We start from the raw sequence: 20,917 nt of genomic DNA on the forward strand, positions 1-20,917 counted from the left end.
TTTAAACCTGCTTGCAACCTACATTCCCCGGGTGGGACAATAAAGTTTGACTTGACTTGACACCTGGGTCTAATAACTTGTTAATGAGTAGCACTGTCGCCCCACAGCAAGAGGGTCCTGAGTCTGAATCCTGGCCATTGGACACTCCTGGTCTTGGTTCTGGTCCAAAGAAACAAATGCGATGAATAACTGTCAGCTCGGAGAAGATGGTGGCTTGGGAGAAGATGAGAGCGCATTTGCACACTCACACACACACACACTATACATGAACATAGACATACACTTGCATGCACCCAGATACACACATGCACACACACACACACACACACACACACAGATAAACGCACACACACACACACACACACACTATACATGAACATAGACATACACTTGCATGCACCCAGATACACACATGCACACACACACACACAGATAAACGCACACACACACACACACACACACACACACACTATACATGAACATATACATACACTTGCATGCACCCAGATACACACACACACACACACAGATAAACACACACACACACACAGATAAACGCACACACACACACACACACACACACACACTATACATGAACATAGACATACACTTGCATGCACCCAGATACACACACACACACACACACACACACACACAGGTAAACACACACACACACACACACACACACACACACACACACACTATACATGAACATAGACATACACTTGCAAGCACCCAGATACACACACACACACACACACAGATAAACACACACACACACACACACACACACAGATAAACACACACACACACACCCCTCATGGGCTGCAGCTGCTGACTCACAGTCCCGGCCCTGTGTGGGAGTCTGTGAATGAGAACTCCAGCTGTGCCTAACTAGGGCTTCTGGGGAGAGGAGGAGCCCAGCGTCTAATCGAGTGTTTTAGAAAAACACACACCGCCCCGATCCCGAGGAAATTGCGTGCCATCTGTCATTACCAGACGCACCGCGTGTTTACACACACAGTGTCTCCTCAGCCAGGTCTTCCAGTCTGTTCAAACGAGTTAAACGAGTCCTCCCATGGTCCTCCTCCGATTGGTGTCTGTGTGAGCGCGACTCGCTGAACTGTGAAAAAAAGGGGGGCTGATTTCCCATCTCCCGAACCAATAGCGGAGTAAGTTTAAACTGGACTAGCAATTCATTAGCCACCCTACAACCTACAACGCACATGAAGCCTTTAAGGTGCGTATAACCTCACAAATAGGTGATTAGAATGCTCGTAACTTAACATTCTAAAGGTAATGTAAAAACCAACACCGGTAATAGAAGGCAATGGAGTTACTTCCAAATAAAACCTAGCTTTTAAAGGGTTAAAAGAAGAATTTGGGGGAAGGGGGCTGCCGTTTCCTTATAGGGGCACTGTCATACGTAAGTGGCTGTTGACAATCAGCAGACTTCCCCCGGATGAGAGACGCCGTTTACCAGAGCCGACGGTCTTCAGACTTACTCACGCAGAGCGGCCCTTTTCCCCCGCCGGCGGTGATCGATGACAACTTCCTGTCCCGCTGCCGAGCTTCTGTCGCGCTCCGTCTGGCGAACAGGACCTCCGCGAAGCCCCCCCCCCCCCGCCCCCCGGATTCCGGCCCGTCCAGCTTGCGGCCACATGTGAGGTCTGGGAACGCCGGTTCAGAAGGCGGGATTCCCGGCTCTAGATCCCAGGAATACTCCCATTCACAGCACTACACTATCGGAAATAAAGGCCTGAAAAGTGCCTGAAAAGGTACAAATGCTTGCCGCTGGGCCGATACCGTATACGTACATAAAATTGCACCCCTAGCCAGCAATAGATAATTAATTCTTGCTTGGAGAACCCATTTCTCATTGGAACCCAAAGAGGACATTACTGTACTTTCGAGGTACATTTGGGAAATTCGATCCTCGAAGAACAAAAATGTGCCTCCACTGTCTCTTCATTTCTGAGAGTGCACTGCTTCTGCTATAAACATTCTGCAACGTTCCTGGAATGCCACGGGTTTAGATACTCCATCATTGCCTAGGTAGCTTATACACCAAAAGTAGGGAGAAAACCCCTTTCCTGAAAATCAAAACAAGTCTTAAACAAAAAAACAAAACCCCAAAAACAATAGACCATCATAGCAAAGCGTCTTTCTCTTATGTACGGCTGCCTTAAAGCCGACCAACGTTGCTTATGGGAAACCTGGCATGGCTTGGACACTCCATCAGCGTATTGATCACTTATGCTTCTTATTAATTTTCCAGTCTCCAAAAATAGGGGAAAAACCAAACAGACCATAGCGGTCTGACCGTGTCCAACATGGTTTTAAGCCGACCGGTCGGTGTTGTTTATGGGAAACCTGTTGCAGTGAATTACAGCGCCCTGAAACCGCACAGCCGTGCAGGAGCGTCTGACAGCGCGGATCCTCTCCCCGGTCTGAGGGAAAGCAGAACAGATGGCGGCAGTGAGAGGAATCGTAATGTATCAATGTCCAAACCGCTCGACTCCACGGCTCTATAATCCCCGGTCCTCCCCCAAGCCAAATCTGCCTCCTTCTTCTTCTCTCTTTCCACAATTTAAGAAAAATGAATCAGCCCTGTAGCCAAGCGGCTAAGGTGCCTGTAGCCTAGTGGCTAAGGTGACTGTAGCCTAGTGGCTAAGGTGCCTGTAGCCTAGTGGCTAAGGTGCCTGTAGCCTAGTGGCTAAGGTGACTGTAGCCAAGCGGCTAAGGTGCCTGTAGCCTAGTGGCTAAGGTGCCTGTAGCCTAGCGGCTAAGGTGCCTGTAGCCTAGCGGCTAAGGTGACTGTAGCCAAGTGGCTAAGGTGCCTGTAGCCTAGTGGCTAAGGTGACTGTAGCCTAGTGGCTAAGGTGCCTGTAGCCTAGTGGCTAAGGTGACTGTAGCCTAGTGGCTAAGGTGATGGTAGCCTTGTGGCTAAGGTGTCTGTAGCCTGGTGGCTAAGGTTCTGTAGTCTAGTGGCTAAGGTGCCTGTATCCCAGTGGCTAAGGTGCCTGTAGCCCAGTGGCTAAGGTGCCTGTAGCCCAGTGGTTAAGGTGCCTGACTGGAAGATTGGTGGTTCAAGCCCCAGTGTAATATCTGCCCAGCTGTTGGGCCCTTGTGCAAGGCCTTTAACCCCACATTGCTCCGGGGGAGGGGGGGGGGTTGTCCCCTTCTTAGTCTAATCAACTGTAAGTAGCTTTGTATAAAAGTGTCAGCTAAGTAACTATAAAGCAATGAAGCACACAAACTTGAATTTCGTTTTACATCCTACATTTATTTAAAAAAGCAAACGTACGTCCCATCTTAAATGAAACAGTTTAACAAAGAAAAAAAAAAAACATTTGTAAAAGCATACAAACCAATGAACTGTAATCTAGCAGCATCCAAATGTTGGAGTTTCCAGAAATTATCATTTATATATTTATATATATATTTATAATCGCCCTGGCAAGCTACACACATAACAGCCTACACAGAGCTCTTCCTCTTTTTAGTGCAGAAAAAAATAAAACCGAAACAAAATAAAAATCAAAAAACAAAATACTCTTAATAAAATAAACAATTTCAGGTTAAATAAGCTTTAAATAATAGTGTTAAATACAAGACACTTCTTCCGAGCTTTCGGGCCGGGAAGAATTTTGGCATCGTAAAAGTGTTTCTGGCTCACGAGTTGGAGGGCGACTGCATGAGGACTGCCTTTGCTACAGTACACTATACACACGTAAATGACCTGGTTTGGAGTATCTGAGTGAGCCACGGACAAGGCAAAGTGTTGAAAAGAAAGTCAAAATAACAACCCAAAAGGAAAAGGGAAACAATCCGTACAGTTAATCTCAGGCACGACCTGCTCCTGCCAAAAATAAATACATGTCAAATTACAACCCCATTTCGACGACATCATCAATTAGTGCTAACCTTTTAATACACAGTTTGTGACTAATTAATTTTTATTGCTAGGACACTGTGACAGCGGAATACTTATGAACTACTTACAAAAAAAAAGAAACAAAAATCTAGACTTGAGAGAGAGCGAACGAGAGAGAGAGAGAGAATGAGAGAGGAGAGCACCTTTAAAAACATCAAAGTTACCACCTGGGTTTATCTATGGAACAACAAAGAATAACTAGAAGAAGAAAGAAGCCGACAAACCCTGCATTTGATTGGCCAGATAACCTTATGCAAAAAGGGAGCCAGCCGTCCTGTTGTTCGAGATCATCTGGAGGACCAGACATCAGCCCCCCTGTGCCAACGATAAGTTTCTGAAAGAGCTACATTCATTTTACGCATTTAATCTTCTAAACTTTGTCTCTCGTTCTCTTTTTGAGCTGATTCCTCCTGGAGTAAGAGTGAAGCAGGTCCGACCAGTCCGTACATTCCTCCCGTCCTGACCCCGCCGTCCTGGGGCCCGCGGTCCGATCGGCTGAACGCGCTGTACACAGACGGCTACAGAAGCGATGGTTTGGGTGTTAAGCGTGTGTGGTGGTGGTGGTGGTGGTGGCGGAGGAAAGCTGACGCTGGGCGCTCTCGGCGGTGAAGACGTCTCTCTCGCGGGTGGGTCGGTGTCGGGGCCGCTCAGGCTTCTTGTCGATGGAGTGGAAGACCCACTCGGTGAACTTCCTGAGCTGGGCGGCGGCCGTCTGGCTCTCCTCGTGCAGACGCATGTTGTCCTGCCTCAGGTGCTGCACCTGCTCCTGCAGCATGGCCTTGTCCTGCTTCTCCTGAAACACACACACACACACACCGTGTTATCAGTACAGCACACACACACACACACACACACACTGTGTTATCAGTACAGCACACACACACACACACACCGTGTATCAGTACAAGCACACACACACACACACACACACACACACACACACGCACCGTGTTATCATACAGTAAACACACACACACACACACCACACCGTGTTATCAGTACAGCACACACACACACACACACACACACACACACACACACACACACACACACACACACACCGTGTTATCAGTACAGTACACACACACACACACACACTGTGTTATCAGCACAGTACACACACACACACCGTGTTATCAGTACAGCACACACACACACACACACACACACACCGTGTTATCAGTGCACTAAACACACACACACACTATCTGGGTTATTACATCACATGCAGTCTGTTATCACTACACGACAGTCTGTTATCACAACATTACACACAGACTATGCTATCACTACACTACACAGGCTATGTTATCAGTACTCTACACACACTATGTTATCACACCACTGCACACACTATAACACAGTGACAGCAGTGACATAAGTGCAGTAATGGAGAGGAGCTAACCTTGCACAGGTCGTACTGCAGCTGTCTCAGGATCAGCTCAGCTGGTTCACTTTCCAGTGAGGGACCCTGGAGCGCCCTCCTCCCTAAGAGAGAGAGAGAGAGAGAGAGACACTCAAAACCCTCCTCCACTTTCACACCTGCTCTGGGAGAGAATGCTTGGGTGGACGGGATTTCTTTCCACCTTAAAATTGGCAAACTGGTTTAGACCCAAGAAACCAGACGTGCATTCAAGATGCTTAATTTGCACTTACCATCCAGGTTCACAGCTAAGCAACAATTCTGCCCTTCACCTATGTGAAACGTCTTACTGTGATCTAGTCTGAGAGAACCGGCGCCGGTGTGTACAGCCCGTTAGCGGCTAACCGGTGGAAACAAAAACCTACATACACCCGGCCCTCCAGGACTGAACTGCCCACCCCCGCCCCCATTCGCACTCCAGGCCTGGCCCTCAGTGATGCCGGCTCTCCGCTGCCCCCGGTGGAGGACGGAGGGACTCACCCGGCCTCCAGCGCGGCCTGTTCAGCGGCCGCCACCCGCTGCTGGAGCTCCTGAGACAGGGCGCGCGCCTGACCCACATCCGCCATGCCGCAGAACGACGCAACCCTCTGGTCTGCAAAACAATCACCCGCAGGCCTTAGTAACATAGCATAGCACAGCATAGCACAGCATAGCATAACATTAGATAACATAGCATAGCATAGCATAGCATAGCATAGCATAACATAAGCATGGCATAGCATAGCATAACATAACACAGCACAGCCACAGCATAGCATAGCATAGCACAGCACAGCACAGCACAGCACAGCATATCATAGCATAGCATAACATAGCATAGCATATCATAGCATAGCATAGCATAGCATAGCATAACATTAGATAACATAGCACAGCATAGCATAGCATAAAAAAACATAATGACAAGAACAGGCCACTTAGCCCAGCAATGCTCACATTTTCCTTTCACCAAAGTGTACTAATGCTCAGATTTGCCTAAAAGCTAAATAGTTTCCATCACAGTATCAAGCCTGGTCTTGTAAAACGGGGGGTGTTGGGGGAGCGGGGATTATTCTGTTTGGCGAGGTCTGGCTGTAATAAACTGGTTAGTCATGTGACTTGTTGGGAGTGACTCGAGCCAAATTGGCGGTTGGAAGTCTCCACCCTACCCTCTCCCCCCCCTTGTCATCATGCACCTGCACAGACGCACACACACCCTCCCTCCCCCACCAGCTATCCCAGAATGCCATGCCAAACCAGCGTGCGGTGGCACAGGAAGCAGGCGCGGTGGTTACCTAGAGTCTCGGCCCTCCTCGTCCAGATCCAGCCCTGCAATTAAAGAAACCGGCAAATTAATATCTGATTAATATCCCTGAACGCCCGCAATCCTCACCTCACCCCCGACCCCATCAACACACCCCCGTCTAGAGTCTCACACCCCCCCTCACAAAACAGCCCCTTCAATGGTGCCATCCCCCCTCCTCACCCACCCCACTCCCAGCACAGCTTAGAGTGTGAGAGAGGGGGAGAGAGAGGAAGAGAGAGAGGGAGAGAGAGAGAGATAGAGAGGGAGAGAGGGAGACAGAGAGGGAGAGAGAGAGGGAGATAGGGAGGGAGAGGGAGAGAGGAGGGAGAGAGAGAGGGAGAGAGGAGGGAGAGAGAGGGAGAGAGGGAGGGAGAGAGAGAGAGGGAGAGAGGGAGGGAGGAGAGAGAGAGAGGGAGAGAGAGAGAGAGAGGGAGACAGAGAGGAGAGAGAGAGAGAGGGAGAGAGGGAGGGAGGGGAGAGAGAGAGGTAGAGGAGAGAAAGAGAGAAGGGAGAGAGGGAGAGAGAGAGGTAGATGGAGGGAGGGAGTGAAGGAGAGAGAGAGGGGCACTCAGTCACCGTCATGCTCGTTTTACCATCCACACCTGGAGACTCCTAAGAGCCCTGCTATATTATTCCCAAACTCTGCAAATTACACGCCCCCCCCCCTCCCTCCCTCCCTCGCACGCACTCATACAAAATCATATTCACCCCTCCACCCCCCTCCTCTCCAGCCATACACATATGAGGATCTGCATATTCATAAATACACTCGTGAAAATATCCTCCTTATGAAAAACAATTTCAAGAGTCCCGCAGAAAATCACGCAGCTGCTAAGACCCCATCCGGCAGACAATAACACTACGAGAGGAGGAATTTGCATGAATTAGGGAACGTCTCTTTCTCCCCCGTGTATTTAAAGTTACGCTGTGGAAAAATCGTCCCTGAAGCCACGACATGCTCAACAAAGACACTTTCATTACGCCTCGCCTCCACTATAATTAAAACACAACGTCTTCGGAGACTGCAGCTAAGATGACATTTACTGAATTATAAAAAAGGGAGAAGGACAGAATGGGATATGCAGAGCAGATGGTTTCACAGGGCTCCCACAGAAGCCACACATACAGTAAAGGTAACCATTAAACATCTTCCACAATTTAAATACCATATTTAAAAAAACAACAATGTCTTTGTCATTATTAAGCTAATAAAAGCCAACAAAGCACAAACTAAGAGCCCTGGCCCTCCATTCCCATGCATTCCAGCTGTCTCTTCAGAGTGTTTTCCTGACTGTGATGTCATAAACACAACAGAGAATTGCCGTAAATGCAACAGAAGATGTCATAAACGCAACAGAAGATGATATCATAAACACGGAAGAGGACGATGTCATAAACTCGGGAAGATGATGTCAAACACAACAGAAAATTATGTCATAAGCATGACAGAACATGCACAGTAGCACAAGTGGCCTCTCTCTGCACACACCAGTGAGCAAATGCACAATGTAGCATGAACGTAGCAACACAGCGCTACATAAATATCAACAACTGAATTCGAACAGGATAACCCGCGAGCTTGAATCCGTCCTGGCACGTTAAGAGCAGAAAACAAGTCGGCCCCATCACCCCTCAACCGCCAACCCCCCCCATCCCTCAACAGCCCCCCCCCCCCCCCCCCCCCCCCAGCCCCACCCCCGTCGGCCTAGCAGTAGAGCGTGGAACGCCAGCGCAAGCAAGGCTGATGTCACGATCGGCAACCGAGTGGCAACAAATCTCTGTGCCATTTCGGCTGATTACTTTCACGCACTAAACGTTGAGCTGCAAACCTCTAAGAAGATGATGATGGGGGAGGGGGGGGAAACAGTCGTTCAAAAGAAGGTCGTTAGCGTAGCGCGCTAGGCTGCCTGGATGGGCGCGACTGAGCTCCTGCCACAACTCAATGCCCTCCTCACCTTTCGGTGCACTTTGACCCCGCAGCCTGCTGCTGTCTGCACTGCTGGCCTCGAAACGCCAGTCATGTGACCCCCATGGAATTCACCTCGCGTGCCGAACCCAACGCTGTCACACTCTGACCAATCAGAACGAACGAGGAACAAACCCTCACAACCAAACGTCTGCTTCTACAGTTCAGACGCTTCTTTGTGGCCTCTGGTCTCTATGGTTACGCACACACATGCACAGAGAAACACGCACGCCAGTTAACTGGGATTAACACGCAACACGGACACGCACGCACACACGCACACCCGCGCACGCACACACACACCCACACACACGCACACGCACACATGCGCACGCACGCACACGCACCCACACACACGCACACATGCGCACGCACGCACATGCACACACACTCACACACACACACACACACACGCACACACACGCACGCACACACACGCACGCACACACACGCACTCACGCACACACACAGACACACACACTCACTCACACACACTCACAAACACTCACTCACACACACGCACACACGCACACATGCACTCACACTCACACAAACACACACACACACGTGGCCATGTCACCCCACCACCCAAACCCAGGTGTAAATGCTGTATAATATCACACCGGCCCCCGGGGGCCGGGGCCCCAGGAGCACAGAAGCGCTCGCGTGGCTAACGGCGGTACGCAGTGTGCCGCGGTCGCCAATGGCAACCCGCGTGTGAGCCAAGACACACACCGGGGAGGGGCGCAGGCTTTTAGCATGGTCGCCGAGGGCAACCTGGATGAGTGGCGAAGCATACAGCGGACCGCGTATCAGTGTGTTAATGCAGTGGCGGTGTTTGGCGGTGTTGGGGGGTGTTGGGCGGTGTTTGGCGGGTTTGGCGGTGTTTGGCGGTGTTGAGATAAAACACTGGGACTCCCCGGCGCGTGCAGGAGTGAAAGGGTTAAAGGCGTTCACACATCAGCAGGCCCGACGCGGTGTTAATGAGACACGCCACGCCCCCCCCCCTCACTGCACACCACGCGGGCACCGTCAGATTTACCTTCCAGAAAGAGCGCAACGGACAGATCTGAAACGGGAGAGAGGAGAGAACGGGGGGAAATCAGCTCGGTTTCCGTCACAAAGTAAAGGCAGGTCGGCCTGCATCAGACGCAGCCAGGCTGGGAGGCAAAAAAAAAAAGGCTTCGCACTTTCTGAGTAAGCTCTGACCTGTCACACTTCTGGAGAGTGTTAAAGTGCGAGACTTCTGACAGATCTCTCTCCCTCTCTATCTCATATCTCTCTCTCTCCCTCCCTCCCTCCCGCCCTCCCTCTCTTCTTCCTGCTCTCCCTTTCCATCTCCTCTCTCTCTTCACTCCTCTCTCCTTTACATGCTCCCCCTTCTTTTTCACACTCCCCCTTTCTATTTCTCCATCTCCGTCCAGCACTCCCTCTCCACTTCTGTTTCTCCCTCCTTTTTCTCTCTCCCTCTCTCTCTCTCTCCCTCCTTCTCTCGCCTTCACTCCCTCCCTCTATCTCCCCCTCTCTCTATCTCTCTCCTCTCACTACCTCTCAGACACACTCACACACCACACCAGTCTGTCACGTTAGCACTGCCAGCTCAGAGAGAAGTTACTGTGAAATTCTCAACCTCAATTTACATTCTCTCTCTCTCCCTCTCCCTCTCTCCGCCTCTCTATCAGTTAATTACCGGATTTGCGAGTCAGATGGTTTCTCCCGGTAATGACAGTGTATGATAGCGATGCTAATTACTGCGTGAAAACCAAAGATGGCGGAACATCTTCCAAACCCCTGGCAACAGCAGCGCTATTGTCTAGCAACCGAAAAAAAAAAAACAACCAACGGATTTGCACACGGATTCCCCACTATCTCCCGGGAAAAGCCAATTTGTTCCTGCTATCCCTGATCGAAGTTAAGAATTTTCTCGAGAACCGTCATCAGGCACGGAATTGGTCACGGGCATTATTTATTCGTTTTTTTTTTTGGCGGGCGATGTTGCCGATGCTAACGTGCTAATGAGTGTTAGCGAGCGCTCCACGTGTTCTCAGCCAGCGCTGAGCGCCTGTTCGCACGCATAAATCAGACAAACGGGCAGCGAGACGTGCCAGGCCCTTTTCCGCTAATGCAATTCACGACCGTACTCCGGATCATTCCGGGAGCCCCGCCCATTCCCGAACAGCTGTCACTCGGTCTGGGCTCCACCCCCGACCCTGCTGGTCATTAATCCCAGTTAACTGGCATTAATCACAATGACCCGTGTGTGTGTGTGTATGAGTGCGTGCACATGTCTATGTTGTGTGTGTGTTACGTTACATTATCGGCATTTGGCAGACGCTCTCATCCAGAGCGATGTACAGTTGATTAGACTAAGCAGGAGACAATCCTCCCCTGGAGCAATGCAGGGTTAAGGGCCTTGCTCAAGGGCCCAACGGCTGTGCGGATCTTATTGAGGCTACACCGGGATTAGAACCACCGACCTTGTGTGTCCCAGTCATTTACCTTAACCACTACGCTACAGGCCGCCCTGTGTGTGTGTGTGTATGCACGTGTGTGAGTTGTGTGCATGTGTGTGTGAGCATGTGTTTTCATGAGCATGGGTGAGTGCATGTGTGTGTGTGAGTGCACATGGCTGTGTGGTGTGTGTGTGTGAGATTGTGTGTTTGTGTGTGTGCACGTGTGTGTGTGTGTGTGTGTGTGAGTGCGTGCACATGGCTGAGTGGGGCGTGTGTGAGAGTGTGTGTGTGTGTGTGTGTGTGTGTGTGCACGTGTGTGTGTGAGTGCGCGCACATGGCTGAGTGGGGCGTGTGTGAGAGTGTGTGTGTGAGTGTGTGTGTGTGTGCACGCATGTCTGTGTATGTACCTGAATTGTGCGTGTCTCGGGACACACCCCCCTCCAGTGCGTACCTCGGCTGACGGAGACCTGCCCCACACGCCACTCCAATATGACATCACACACGCGACATGACATCATCAACGCGCTGCCGCACGGTAGACTCACAAACCTCTGCGTTCGTTTCGCATGGTAACCGAGCGGTCGGTCCGAAACGATCAGAACCATGAAACAGGGAGAAAGGAGGATTCTGAAGAGAAAAACTTTCCGACATCTCTCTGTATGGGGAGTAGATGGCAGGTGGCACAACCAGGATTAAGAGGATTCCTAAGCCCCCCCCAGACTGCCCACGCCAGGCGACTCTGGGCCAGACGACCCAGCACCAGGCTCTGGCGCAGATGGGTCAGAGGGGCTGTGATTGGGGTGACCCAGCGCCAGGCTCTGGTGCAGATGGGTGGGCTGTGATTGGGGTGACCCAGCGCCAGGCTCTGGTGCAGATGGGTGGGCTGTGATTGGGGTGACCCAGCGCCAGGCTCTGGGCAGATGGGTCAGAGGGGCTGTGATTGGAGTGACCCAGCGCCAGGCTCTGGGGCAGATGGGTCAGAGGGGCTGTGATTGGGGTGACCCAGCGCCAGGCTCTGGTGCAGATGGGTGGGCTGTGATTGGGGTGACCCAGCGCCAGGCTCTGGTGCAGATGGGTGGGCTGTGATTGGAGTGACCCAGCGCCAGGCTCTGGTGCAGATGGGTCAGAGGGGCTGTGATTGGGGGGTGACCCAGCGCCAGGCTCTGGTGCAGATAGGTGGGCTGTGATTGGGGTGACCCAGCGCCAGGCTCTGGGGCAGATGGGTGGGCTGTGATTGGAGTGACCCAGCGCCAGGCTCTGGTGCAGATGGGTCAGAGGGGCTGTGATCGGAGTGACCCAGCGCCAGGCTCTGGTGCAGATGGGTCAGAGGGGCTGTGATTGGGGAGTGACCCAGCGCCAGGCTCTGGGGCAGATGGGTCAGAGTGGCTGTGATTGGAGTGACCCAGCGCCAGGCTCTGGTGCAGATGGGTCAGAGGGGCTGTGATTGGGGTGACCCAGCGCCAGGCTCTGGTGCAGATGGGTGGGCTGTGATTGGGGTGACCCAGCGCCAGGCTCTGGGGCAGATGGGGTGGCTGTGATCGCGGGAGGCTGGCTTTAATCACAGGAGGCGCGGTCACAGCCGGCTCCCTGAGAGTCCCCTCTCCTCGCGGCGCGGTGTGAGAATCGCTCCGTCTCTCGGCTGAAAGCACGCTCTTCTCCTGCGCTAATTGGCACCTCCGAAAATAACGGAGTGCAACGTGGCGCTTGGTGGGGGTTGGGGGGGGGGGGTACGATGACAGTGAAACAAGACGGGGAAGAAAAACAGGGCCGCGTTCTCAGTCGCGTACCGAGAGCGCCAGCAAGACCGGCAGTAGAGGTCGAAAAGGCCCACGTCCGTCTGGAGGGCCGACCGTGTCGATAATCACACAGACGGAGATAAAACTGAGAGAATCGTCGCGCTTCGATTGAACTAAAGCGTCCGTCCGCGACTATAAGATTAAAAATGAATGGAGGTGACAGACATGGTCTCGCTCTGAGACGTTCTGAGAACACGGCGTCCGAGCCAAGCGTCGCTATGCACTGTGTGACTGGCACAGCTTTATGTACGCTGTTCCCGGAGAATACGCTTCTGCACGTATACGTATGTAGGCACTGTCAACATCTCCTGTAGGCGCGGTATGATTTTTGGCGGTTCCCCTTTGACTACTCCTGTTTCGGTTCGGGTTACATATTCACAGGAATAATGGTACAAAAGCTTGTCGCTTGTGGTACCCTGTCGGTACCTACACTTGTGCCCCTCACCATTGGGCTAATAATGAGGTACATATTTCTGTCCAATAGAGCAGTATTGTACCTTTCAGGGCACATTTGGGAAATTTGTTCCTTAACCCTTTCAGTCCCGAGCCCAATATGAAGGGGCTCCACCGAAATCCCAGGGGCTTTCGGCTTTGATTGAGAAAACTGAGGAAGCTGATGAAAGCAGAAGAGTTTTAATAGGGGCTCACAGCAATAGCACAGCAGTCATTTTGATTGGTTGAAAAGGTACGAGGTTGAGAGTGGCGTATGGCACTCTCGGGATGTTAGGGTCGTTACGCTTGAGTGCCATGCGGGACAGAAAGGGTTAAAGAACAAAGCTGTACCTCCACCTGTACCCGCTGTTTCCCAGAGTGCACCGGGGCGCCGTACCTTCGAAGGCCCGCGCGGCGTCCACCAGGTGGGACCAGTCCAGGCCGGATCCGGAGTCCGGCAGGGGCAGCAGGCCCGACTCGCCGAATTTGGACTTGTCCGCCAGGGAACCGTCTGAGTACCAGATCTCGTCTGCGGGGAACGACAGGACAGGGGTTCAGCTCCGTGACCGGGGGGGGGGAACGACAGGACAGGGGTTCAGATCCGTGACCGGCGGGGGGGAAGGACAGGACAGGGGTTCAGATCCGTGACCGGGGGGGGGAACGACAGGACAGGGGTTCAGATCCGTGACCGGGGGGGGAACGACAGGACAGGGGTTCAGATCCGTGACCGGCCGGACCGACAGTCCGGAGACCGACCCATAACCGCACGGTTCTGTTCTGGGCGCGCAGCTATGATGTCGACGGACAAGACCTATAGGAACACCCTCATCCTGTAAGAACGAGACAGGGTCTCACAGGCAAGATGCACATCAAGTCAAGGCCTCCGAGGGGGTTTTTTAAACCAGGCCGCACGACCGGTGTGTTGAAGGGCGCTGGACTGCAAATTAATTTTGTTTTCAGTGATCGTCCTGCTGGCCGGCGTGACTTTGGTGAGTTCCTGCATCGTCCCCGACTTTGATTCCACTGAGAGAGGATGGATCCTACTTTAACAAGCTGTTAAGTACAGCTTCCTTCTCAAAACTATTCTGCATCATACTGACGTTTGGCTACCTCACCCTTCCTCAAAGAATTGTATAAAATTTAATTGTAAAGAAATTGACAAAACGGAGTGATGTTGGTGTGAGCCAATGGGAACGAGGCACAGAAACAGGAGTGTTATGGAGAATGGGTGGAATGGTATTAATGATATTAATGATTAATTAATCCTGCTTTGAGAAATTACAATACAACAGTATGGGTGATGATCGGGGGGTTCTGGGTGCAGTACACAGGACATTCCCAGATGGGAGAATGGGAAGGGAAGGGTTAAACATTCCACAGCTCCGAGCGATTCACCCAAAGAAGTGTACATGCAGAATTAACGTGAGCTATTATCATCTGAGAGCTCTCCGGTGCTGTAACATTGTAATTAACGGGATTTTAAGGGTGACTTCACTGTGAATATTTAATAATAATAGCATGTGACATCTTACGATCACTTTTCGCTTATTTTAAGAGCTCGGAGAACAAAGACGATTACGGAAACAAGACTGTAATGCGAGCTGACCTGAAATAACTCCATAGACATTGAGGAAATGACGCTGTATGTCTCTGAGAAAACTTTACAAACTAAAACCTACAGTGCTGTCAAAAGAAGAATTTTGTTCAGAATTCCATTGAAAACGTACAATTCCTTCAATACATTCAGATATATTCGCGAGATTTGTGAAAAGAGACAACATGTGACTTGTGAGGCTAATTAATGCAACACGAGGAGATTTGGGTCAGTGGCCGTCGACACCAGGAACACGGTGAGCAGCAGTTAGCGTAGCGGCTATAAGGTACATGACTGGGACCCGGGAGGTTGGTGGTTCAAGCCCCGGTGTGGCCACGATAAGACCCCCACAGCTGTTGGGCCCTTGAACAAGACCCGGACCACTTCTTAGTCTAATCAACTTAAGTCGCTTTGGATAAAAATCGTCAGCTAAATAACTGTAACGTATTTTGAATTCCTTTCTCACTGTAACAGCACTACCAGAAGCAAGCTAACTTTAATCCTGATCTGAGACAGGCTCCAAACTCTCTACACGAGGGTTTACGATCTGAATAATTAATGAACAATTATCATCCCTGCGCCGGACAAACCACTTCATTAACGTCTGTGGAGGCTCTCAAATTTAGTGCACAGAATGCCACCCCAAATCCACCTCCTTAAAAAAAAACAAAGTAGAAATTTACGGATCCACAGAAATCTTTATTCTCCATTTATTAGCTCTCACTGAGCTGCTAATCAGTCGAATCAGGTGTGCCAAATCAGGGTTGAAATGAACAGGTACAGGATGGCAGCGGATCGTTAGGTTGAAACATACAGGACACACGACATCATGACGTTTTATGATTCAGGTTTTCCATATCCTAACGCCAATTATGAAATTACAAATGAGTGATTGCAGCCAATAAAGCAAAAAGATTTGCATGATTGACAACCCTCCAAGCCAGTAAACGCTAGTAAAAGTCCTCTAGTAATCACACATGATGTAGGGACTGAAATTTACTCAGAGAATTCCACCTCAATTCCACCTCCTCAAAATAATTAATAAAAAAGAAATAAGTTAATCTTCGTTTGCCAGAATATGGAGGTTGATTGACAGGCCTGAGCCGTTGATCCGGGGAACACGTCCTGTTTACGCCGGGGCTGTCAGAACGGCGATAAACGAGATGTCTCTGAGAATGTCTCCATGTCTCAATCACGCGGGTCTCCCCCTCTACCTGGCACCGTCCGGGAATAACGGAATAACGCGAACGCGATCCCGTCCGCAGACAGGCTGCTTTCAAGGGGGGAAAAACGGGAAAAAGGGTAACGAGAAGCGGCATCGCTCCGAGTCCTGTTACTCGCTCCAGTCCATCTCGAGAGAGAGCGCGCGCGCGAAACGTCGATTTGTCAGATCTACATGTTTCCCCGAGTCACGGAGGGGAGGGGAGGGGAGGGGAGCTGCTGTCAGAGACGAGGCACCTCCCGAAACCGACCTGGAATCCATTAGAGATGACAGCACCGTCGAGGAAAAGCCTCTCGCCGAGCGATCGCCTCTCCCGCGCGCCGTAAACAAGGCGGACATCGTCGTGCGCGGGGAACGGAACGGGCGCCGGCCGGGGACTGACAGCCGCTGACAGGCGAGGTGAACGCGGAGGATTCGGACGGCACAGGGAGCTCCCTAAGTGCTCCTGACGGACAGGAGCGGCGTTTACGCCCCTCCACCGCAGAAGAAGAGCGCCTCTCACCGTCCATCCGCAGCTCTATCGACGTGCGATGCCTCGGAAATCTATATCCTGTGTTCGTGACAGCTATTGGCGCTGAAGCGCGTAGATCCCAACACTCGCACACTTATTTGCACGGAAGGAGACACTGGGGATCCAGATAAAATAAATAAAATAAAATAACTCGACCACAACAACAATCGCCTGTGACCAAAGAAGAAGAAAACTGGAGTAATATGTGATGACGTCTCGCACAGAGGTTCTATGGCACAGGAAGAGAAAACGTTCATTGGGATCACTTTCCAAGCGATTTCTTCCAGCTGCATGAATGATAAAACACTGACAGCCAATTAAAATCCACCTGAATTTACAGGGCATCATGTTCAAAATGGCAGATGACAAAGGTAACTGAGAGAGTTTTGACCAAATATTATCTTCATCACTGTAGATGCTCAAATGGTCGGCATTTATATAGCGCCTTTATCCAAAGCGCTGCACAATCGATGCGTGTCATTCGCCCATTCATACACACACTCACACACTCACACACCGACGGCGATTGACTGCCATGCAAGGCACCAACCAGCTCGTCAGGAGCATTTGGGGGTTAGGTGTCTTGCTCAGGGACACTTCAACACACCCAGGGTGGGAATCGAACCGACAACCCTCCGACTGCCAGATGACCGCTCTTACCTCCTGAACTGATGTCGCCCTGGATATTTACTTAAGTGCCACACTGCCACACACGTTGAATGGCGGCCGAACAGGTCGGCAACCCTGGTACTGGAGAGCCGCTGGGTGTGCTGGTTTTTGTTTTCACCTTAATACCAGCAACTGATTCATACCCAAGAAACCAGGTGAGGCCAGTTAACTGAGTAATCGACTGCTTTAATTGATCGATTAAGTGCTGAGTAACAACAAAAGCTAGCACACCCCGCGGCTCTCCAGGATCAGGGTTGCTGACCCCTGAACTAGACCCACAAAAGTGTAAATCACCCCCTTCCGCAATACTCGCACATAAGCGCCTCGCACAAACAACTGACCCCTTCCAACAAAACAGGACACATGTGACACAACGGTGGGTCGGCATGCTAAACTAGTCCGCGTTTATTGGCTCTTCGTCTCGAACGATTACACGCGCTCACAGTCGGTTGGCCCAGATATAATTAAATAGAAAAAAATATCCAACTCAACCGGCCGAACGTCTAGTACAAAGACAGGATGATGGGGGCTTCATTCTGACAATGTATGTAATCACAGTCATGTAAATGTATTAAGCACAAAGCGATACATTCACGTTATGCAGGAGCGTACGCAGTGTGTGCATCTCAAAGTCTTTGAACAATCTTTCACCGACTTCACTGGAATGGGTAGCACGGAAATTGCTTGAAATGACAGCTGTCCCTTTGTAGTGACTGTATCTCAGATGTCGTTTGGGAAACGAATCCCTCCCGAATAGCGCTTAAGAGCGCGACTGAAGTGAAGGCCGCCTCGCTGCCTGCAGCAGTGATTCTGTGCGAAGCGTCGATTCCTGTGAACGCCGGCTGCCGTCTGAAAGGACAGCATATTCCCAAAGATGGCAGTGTTTTTCTACGCATCATAAATCCAGGCGTAATGAACTAATCTCCAGCTCTTTCTCTGTGGTGAGCCGGTTCTGACACAGCGGCTCTACTGGGAGTTCAGCGTTTTTTGTTCCGGAAGGTTCTGACGGGAGCGGACGTTCGATCGGCCTATCGGAAATCGGCCGGGAGACCTGCTGACTAGTGCATTGTGGGAGAAGCCGGATCGTTGAGCTTCACGGGATAAGCGGAACTACAGCTCAAGGTCAGTGATGCGTTTGCAAGTTTTGCAAAAAATACTAATCAATACAACTATTTAAATCAAATTTATCAATTTAAACCTATGTAAACTAAAATACCGCCTATATTGCATAACGTATTGTTTGTAATATTAATAACAAAGGCTACATTTTAAGAGAAAACTTGTCAAAAGCCCCCCCCAAAGCCTCATTTTGGGTGCTGTATCAGGGGTGCTGTATTTGAGGGTACTGTATATGGGGTACTGTATCTAGGGTACTGTATTTGGGGTACTGTATTTGAGGTACTGTATATGGGGTGCTGTAATTGGGGTACTGTATTTGAGGTACTGTATATGGTGTGCTGTATCCAGGGTACTGTATTTGGGGTACTGTATTTGAGGTACTGTTTATGGGGTGCTGTAATTGGGGTACTGTATTTGGGGTACAGTATTGGGGGTACTGTACTCGTGGTGCTGTAGTTGGGGTGCTGTATTTGGGGTACAGTATTTGAGGTGTTGTATATGGGGTACTGTATATGGGGTGCTGTATTTGGGGTACTGTATTGGTGGTACAGTATATGGGGTACTGTATTTGGGGTACAGTATTGGGGGTACAGTATTGGGGGTACAGTATTGGGGGTACAGTATTGGGGGTACAGTATTGAGGGGTACAGTATTGGGGGTACAGTATTGAGGGGTACAGTATTGGGGGTACTCACTGCGGAGGCCGCCGGCGCTCTGGCTGAGGGTCATGCGGGGGGGCAGGGTGCTGTGGAAGGGGGGCGTGGAGCTGAACAGGATGTCGTTGGGCAGGGCCTGCTCCAGCACCGAGCTCCTGGAGCTGCCAAACGACGAGGCCCGGCGGTTACTGCACACGCTCTCGTCCGACAGCGTGCGGTACAGAGACCGCCGCGGGGAGAGACCGCACACCTGCACGGCCTGCTGGGAGGAGGGGAGGGAGGGAGGGGGGGAGAGGGGGGGGGAGGGAGAGAGAGAGAGGGAGGGAGAGGGAGAGAGAGGGGGGAGAGAGAGGGGGAGAGAGAGAGAGGGAGGGAGGGGGAGAGAGAGAGAGGGAGGGAGGGGGAGAGAGAGAGAGGGAGGAGGGGAGAGAGATAGAGGGAGGAGGGGAGAGTGATAGAGGGGTGGATAGGGAAGGTGAGGAGGGAGAGAGAGAGGGAGGGAGGGAGAGAGAGAGAGATTTGAGTTTTAACACAACTTTATTGTACAATACAGACAGCCCTTTGGCAACATCAAAAGCAACATAACATAACAAGACAAGGAGAACAGGCCATCCAACCCAGCAATGCCCACCTTTTCCAATCACTAAGTGTACCTCCTGCTTAGTTTGCCTAATTGCTAAATAGTATCTAGTACCGTACCAAGCTTGGTCTTGAAAGCCCCGTGTGGGGTCAGTTTCAATGGGGCTTGTCTACTGGATGGTCAACTATCTCTCTCACTCTCTTTCCCCCCTCTCCCTCTCTCTCCCTCTCTCTCTGTTTCCCACTCTTCCTCTCTCTCTCTCCTTCCCTCTACCTGCAGTCACGGACACCTGTGTGTGTCACATCTGACATCCCAGGATTCTGCCAATACCGACCATTTTACCCGGGCCAGGAATAGAGGTGACTGCATACATTATTAATGAGGAGCAGCCAGAGTTTGCTCACTGGGCGATTCACTAACATTATTATTTTATTTTTTACTACTCTAGATGGGCTGTTTGCTGAGGAAGGGTATTTATTCATGTGGGGCAGGAGGGTAAAAAAAGGAGGGACTAAAAGAGAGGGGTCGCAGTTCAGGGGCGCAAACTGGATCGTTCACCAAACGGTGTGTGTGCATGTCTGTTTATGTACATTTGTTTGTTTGTGCTTGCATGTATGTATATATCTTGATATATGTTGATATATGTTTACATGTGTTTATGTGCTGTATGTGTTTATGTTTGCCTGTGTTTGTGTCTGTTTTGTATGTGTTTATGTTTGCCTGTGTTTGTGTCTGTTTTGTATGTGTTTATGTTTGCATGTGTGTGTTTACGTATGTGTGTGTTTATGTCTGTGCCGTGTGCATTTATGTTTCTGTGTGCGTTTATATTTGTGTGTGTGTGTTTATGTTTGTGTGTGTGTGTGTTTACATTTCTGTGTGTGTGTGTGAGAGAGTGTGCTTATGTTTGCGTGTGTGTTTATGTTTGTGCGCGTGTGAGTGTGTTTATGTGCGTGTGTGTAAACACAAATGTATGGTAGGTCAGAGACCAAGAGATAAAAGGCCTTCAATAGCATTAAAAGCTTTGCGCGCTGCCCTAACAATCCCAACCCGCCCCCAAGGCCCTGTTTTAAAGGTTCTCCCTCTCTGCGGTGAAATATTACAGCGGATTACTCTGAAGCGAAAGCAAACTTCCTGTCTTTGGACGAAGGCCAAAGCCGTTCTCGCTAAACCCCCCCCCCCCCCCCACCCTTCCCTTCCCTTAAAGACGGCCTTCGTGCCAGCAAGCCGTTATCATGTACATCTAAATCCAGCTTCAATTAGGATATTAACCTCCG

General features: G+C 50.7%; 1 protein-coding gene across 1 annotated transcript in view; it reads right to left on the reverse strand.

Moving 5' to 3' along the window:
• Positions 1–3,289: 3,289 nt before the first annotated feature.
• The window catches only part of LOC133114262 (signal-induced proliferation-associated 1-like protein 2), a 157,147-nt gene continuing 139,519 nt past the window's right edge, over positions 3,290–20,917 (reverse strand). The window contains exons 17-23 of the mRNA XM_061223496.1: positions 19,103–19,325; positions 13,690–13,821; positions 9,654–9,680; positions 6,635–6,668; positions 5,876–5,952; positions 5,343–5,425; positions 3,290–4,730 (exon numbers count right to left, since the gene is read on the reverse strand). Coding sequence (XP_061079480.1) covers positions 4,479–4,730; positions 5,343–5,425; positions 5,876–5,952; positions 6,635–6,668; positions 9,654–9,680; positions 13,690–13,821; positions 19,103–19,325 — 828 coding nt within the window. The 3' untranslated portion in view covers positions 3,290–4,478. The remainder of the gene's footprint in view (positions 4,731–5,342; positions 5,426–5,875; positions 5,953–6,634; positions 6,669–9,653; positions 9,681–13,689; positions 13,822–19,102; positions 19,326–20,917) is intronic.

Source organism: Conger conger, chromosome 2 (genome assembly GCF_963514075.1).
Source record: "Conger conger chromosome 2, fConCon1.1, whole genome shotgun sequence".
In the NCBI taxonomy this organism is placed as follows: domain Eukaryota; kingdom Metazoa; phylum Chordata; class Actinopteri; order Anguilliformes; family Congridae; genus Conger; species Conger conger.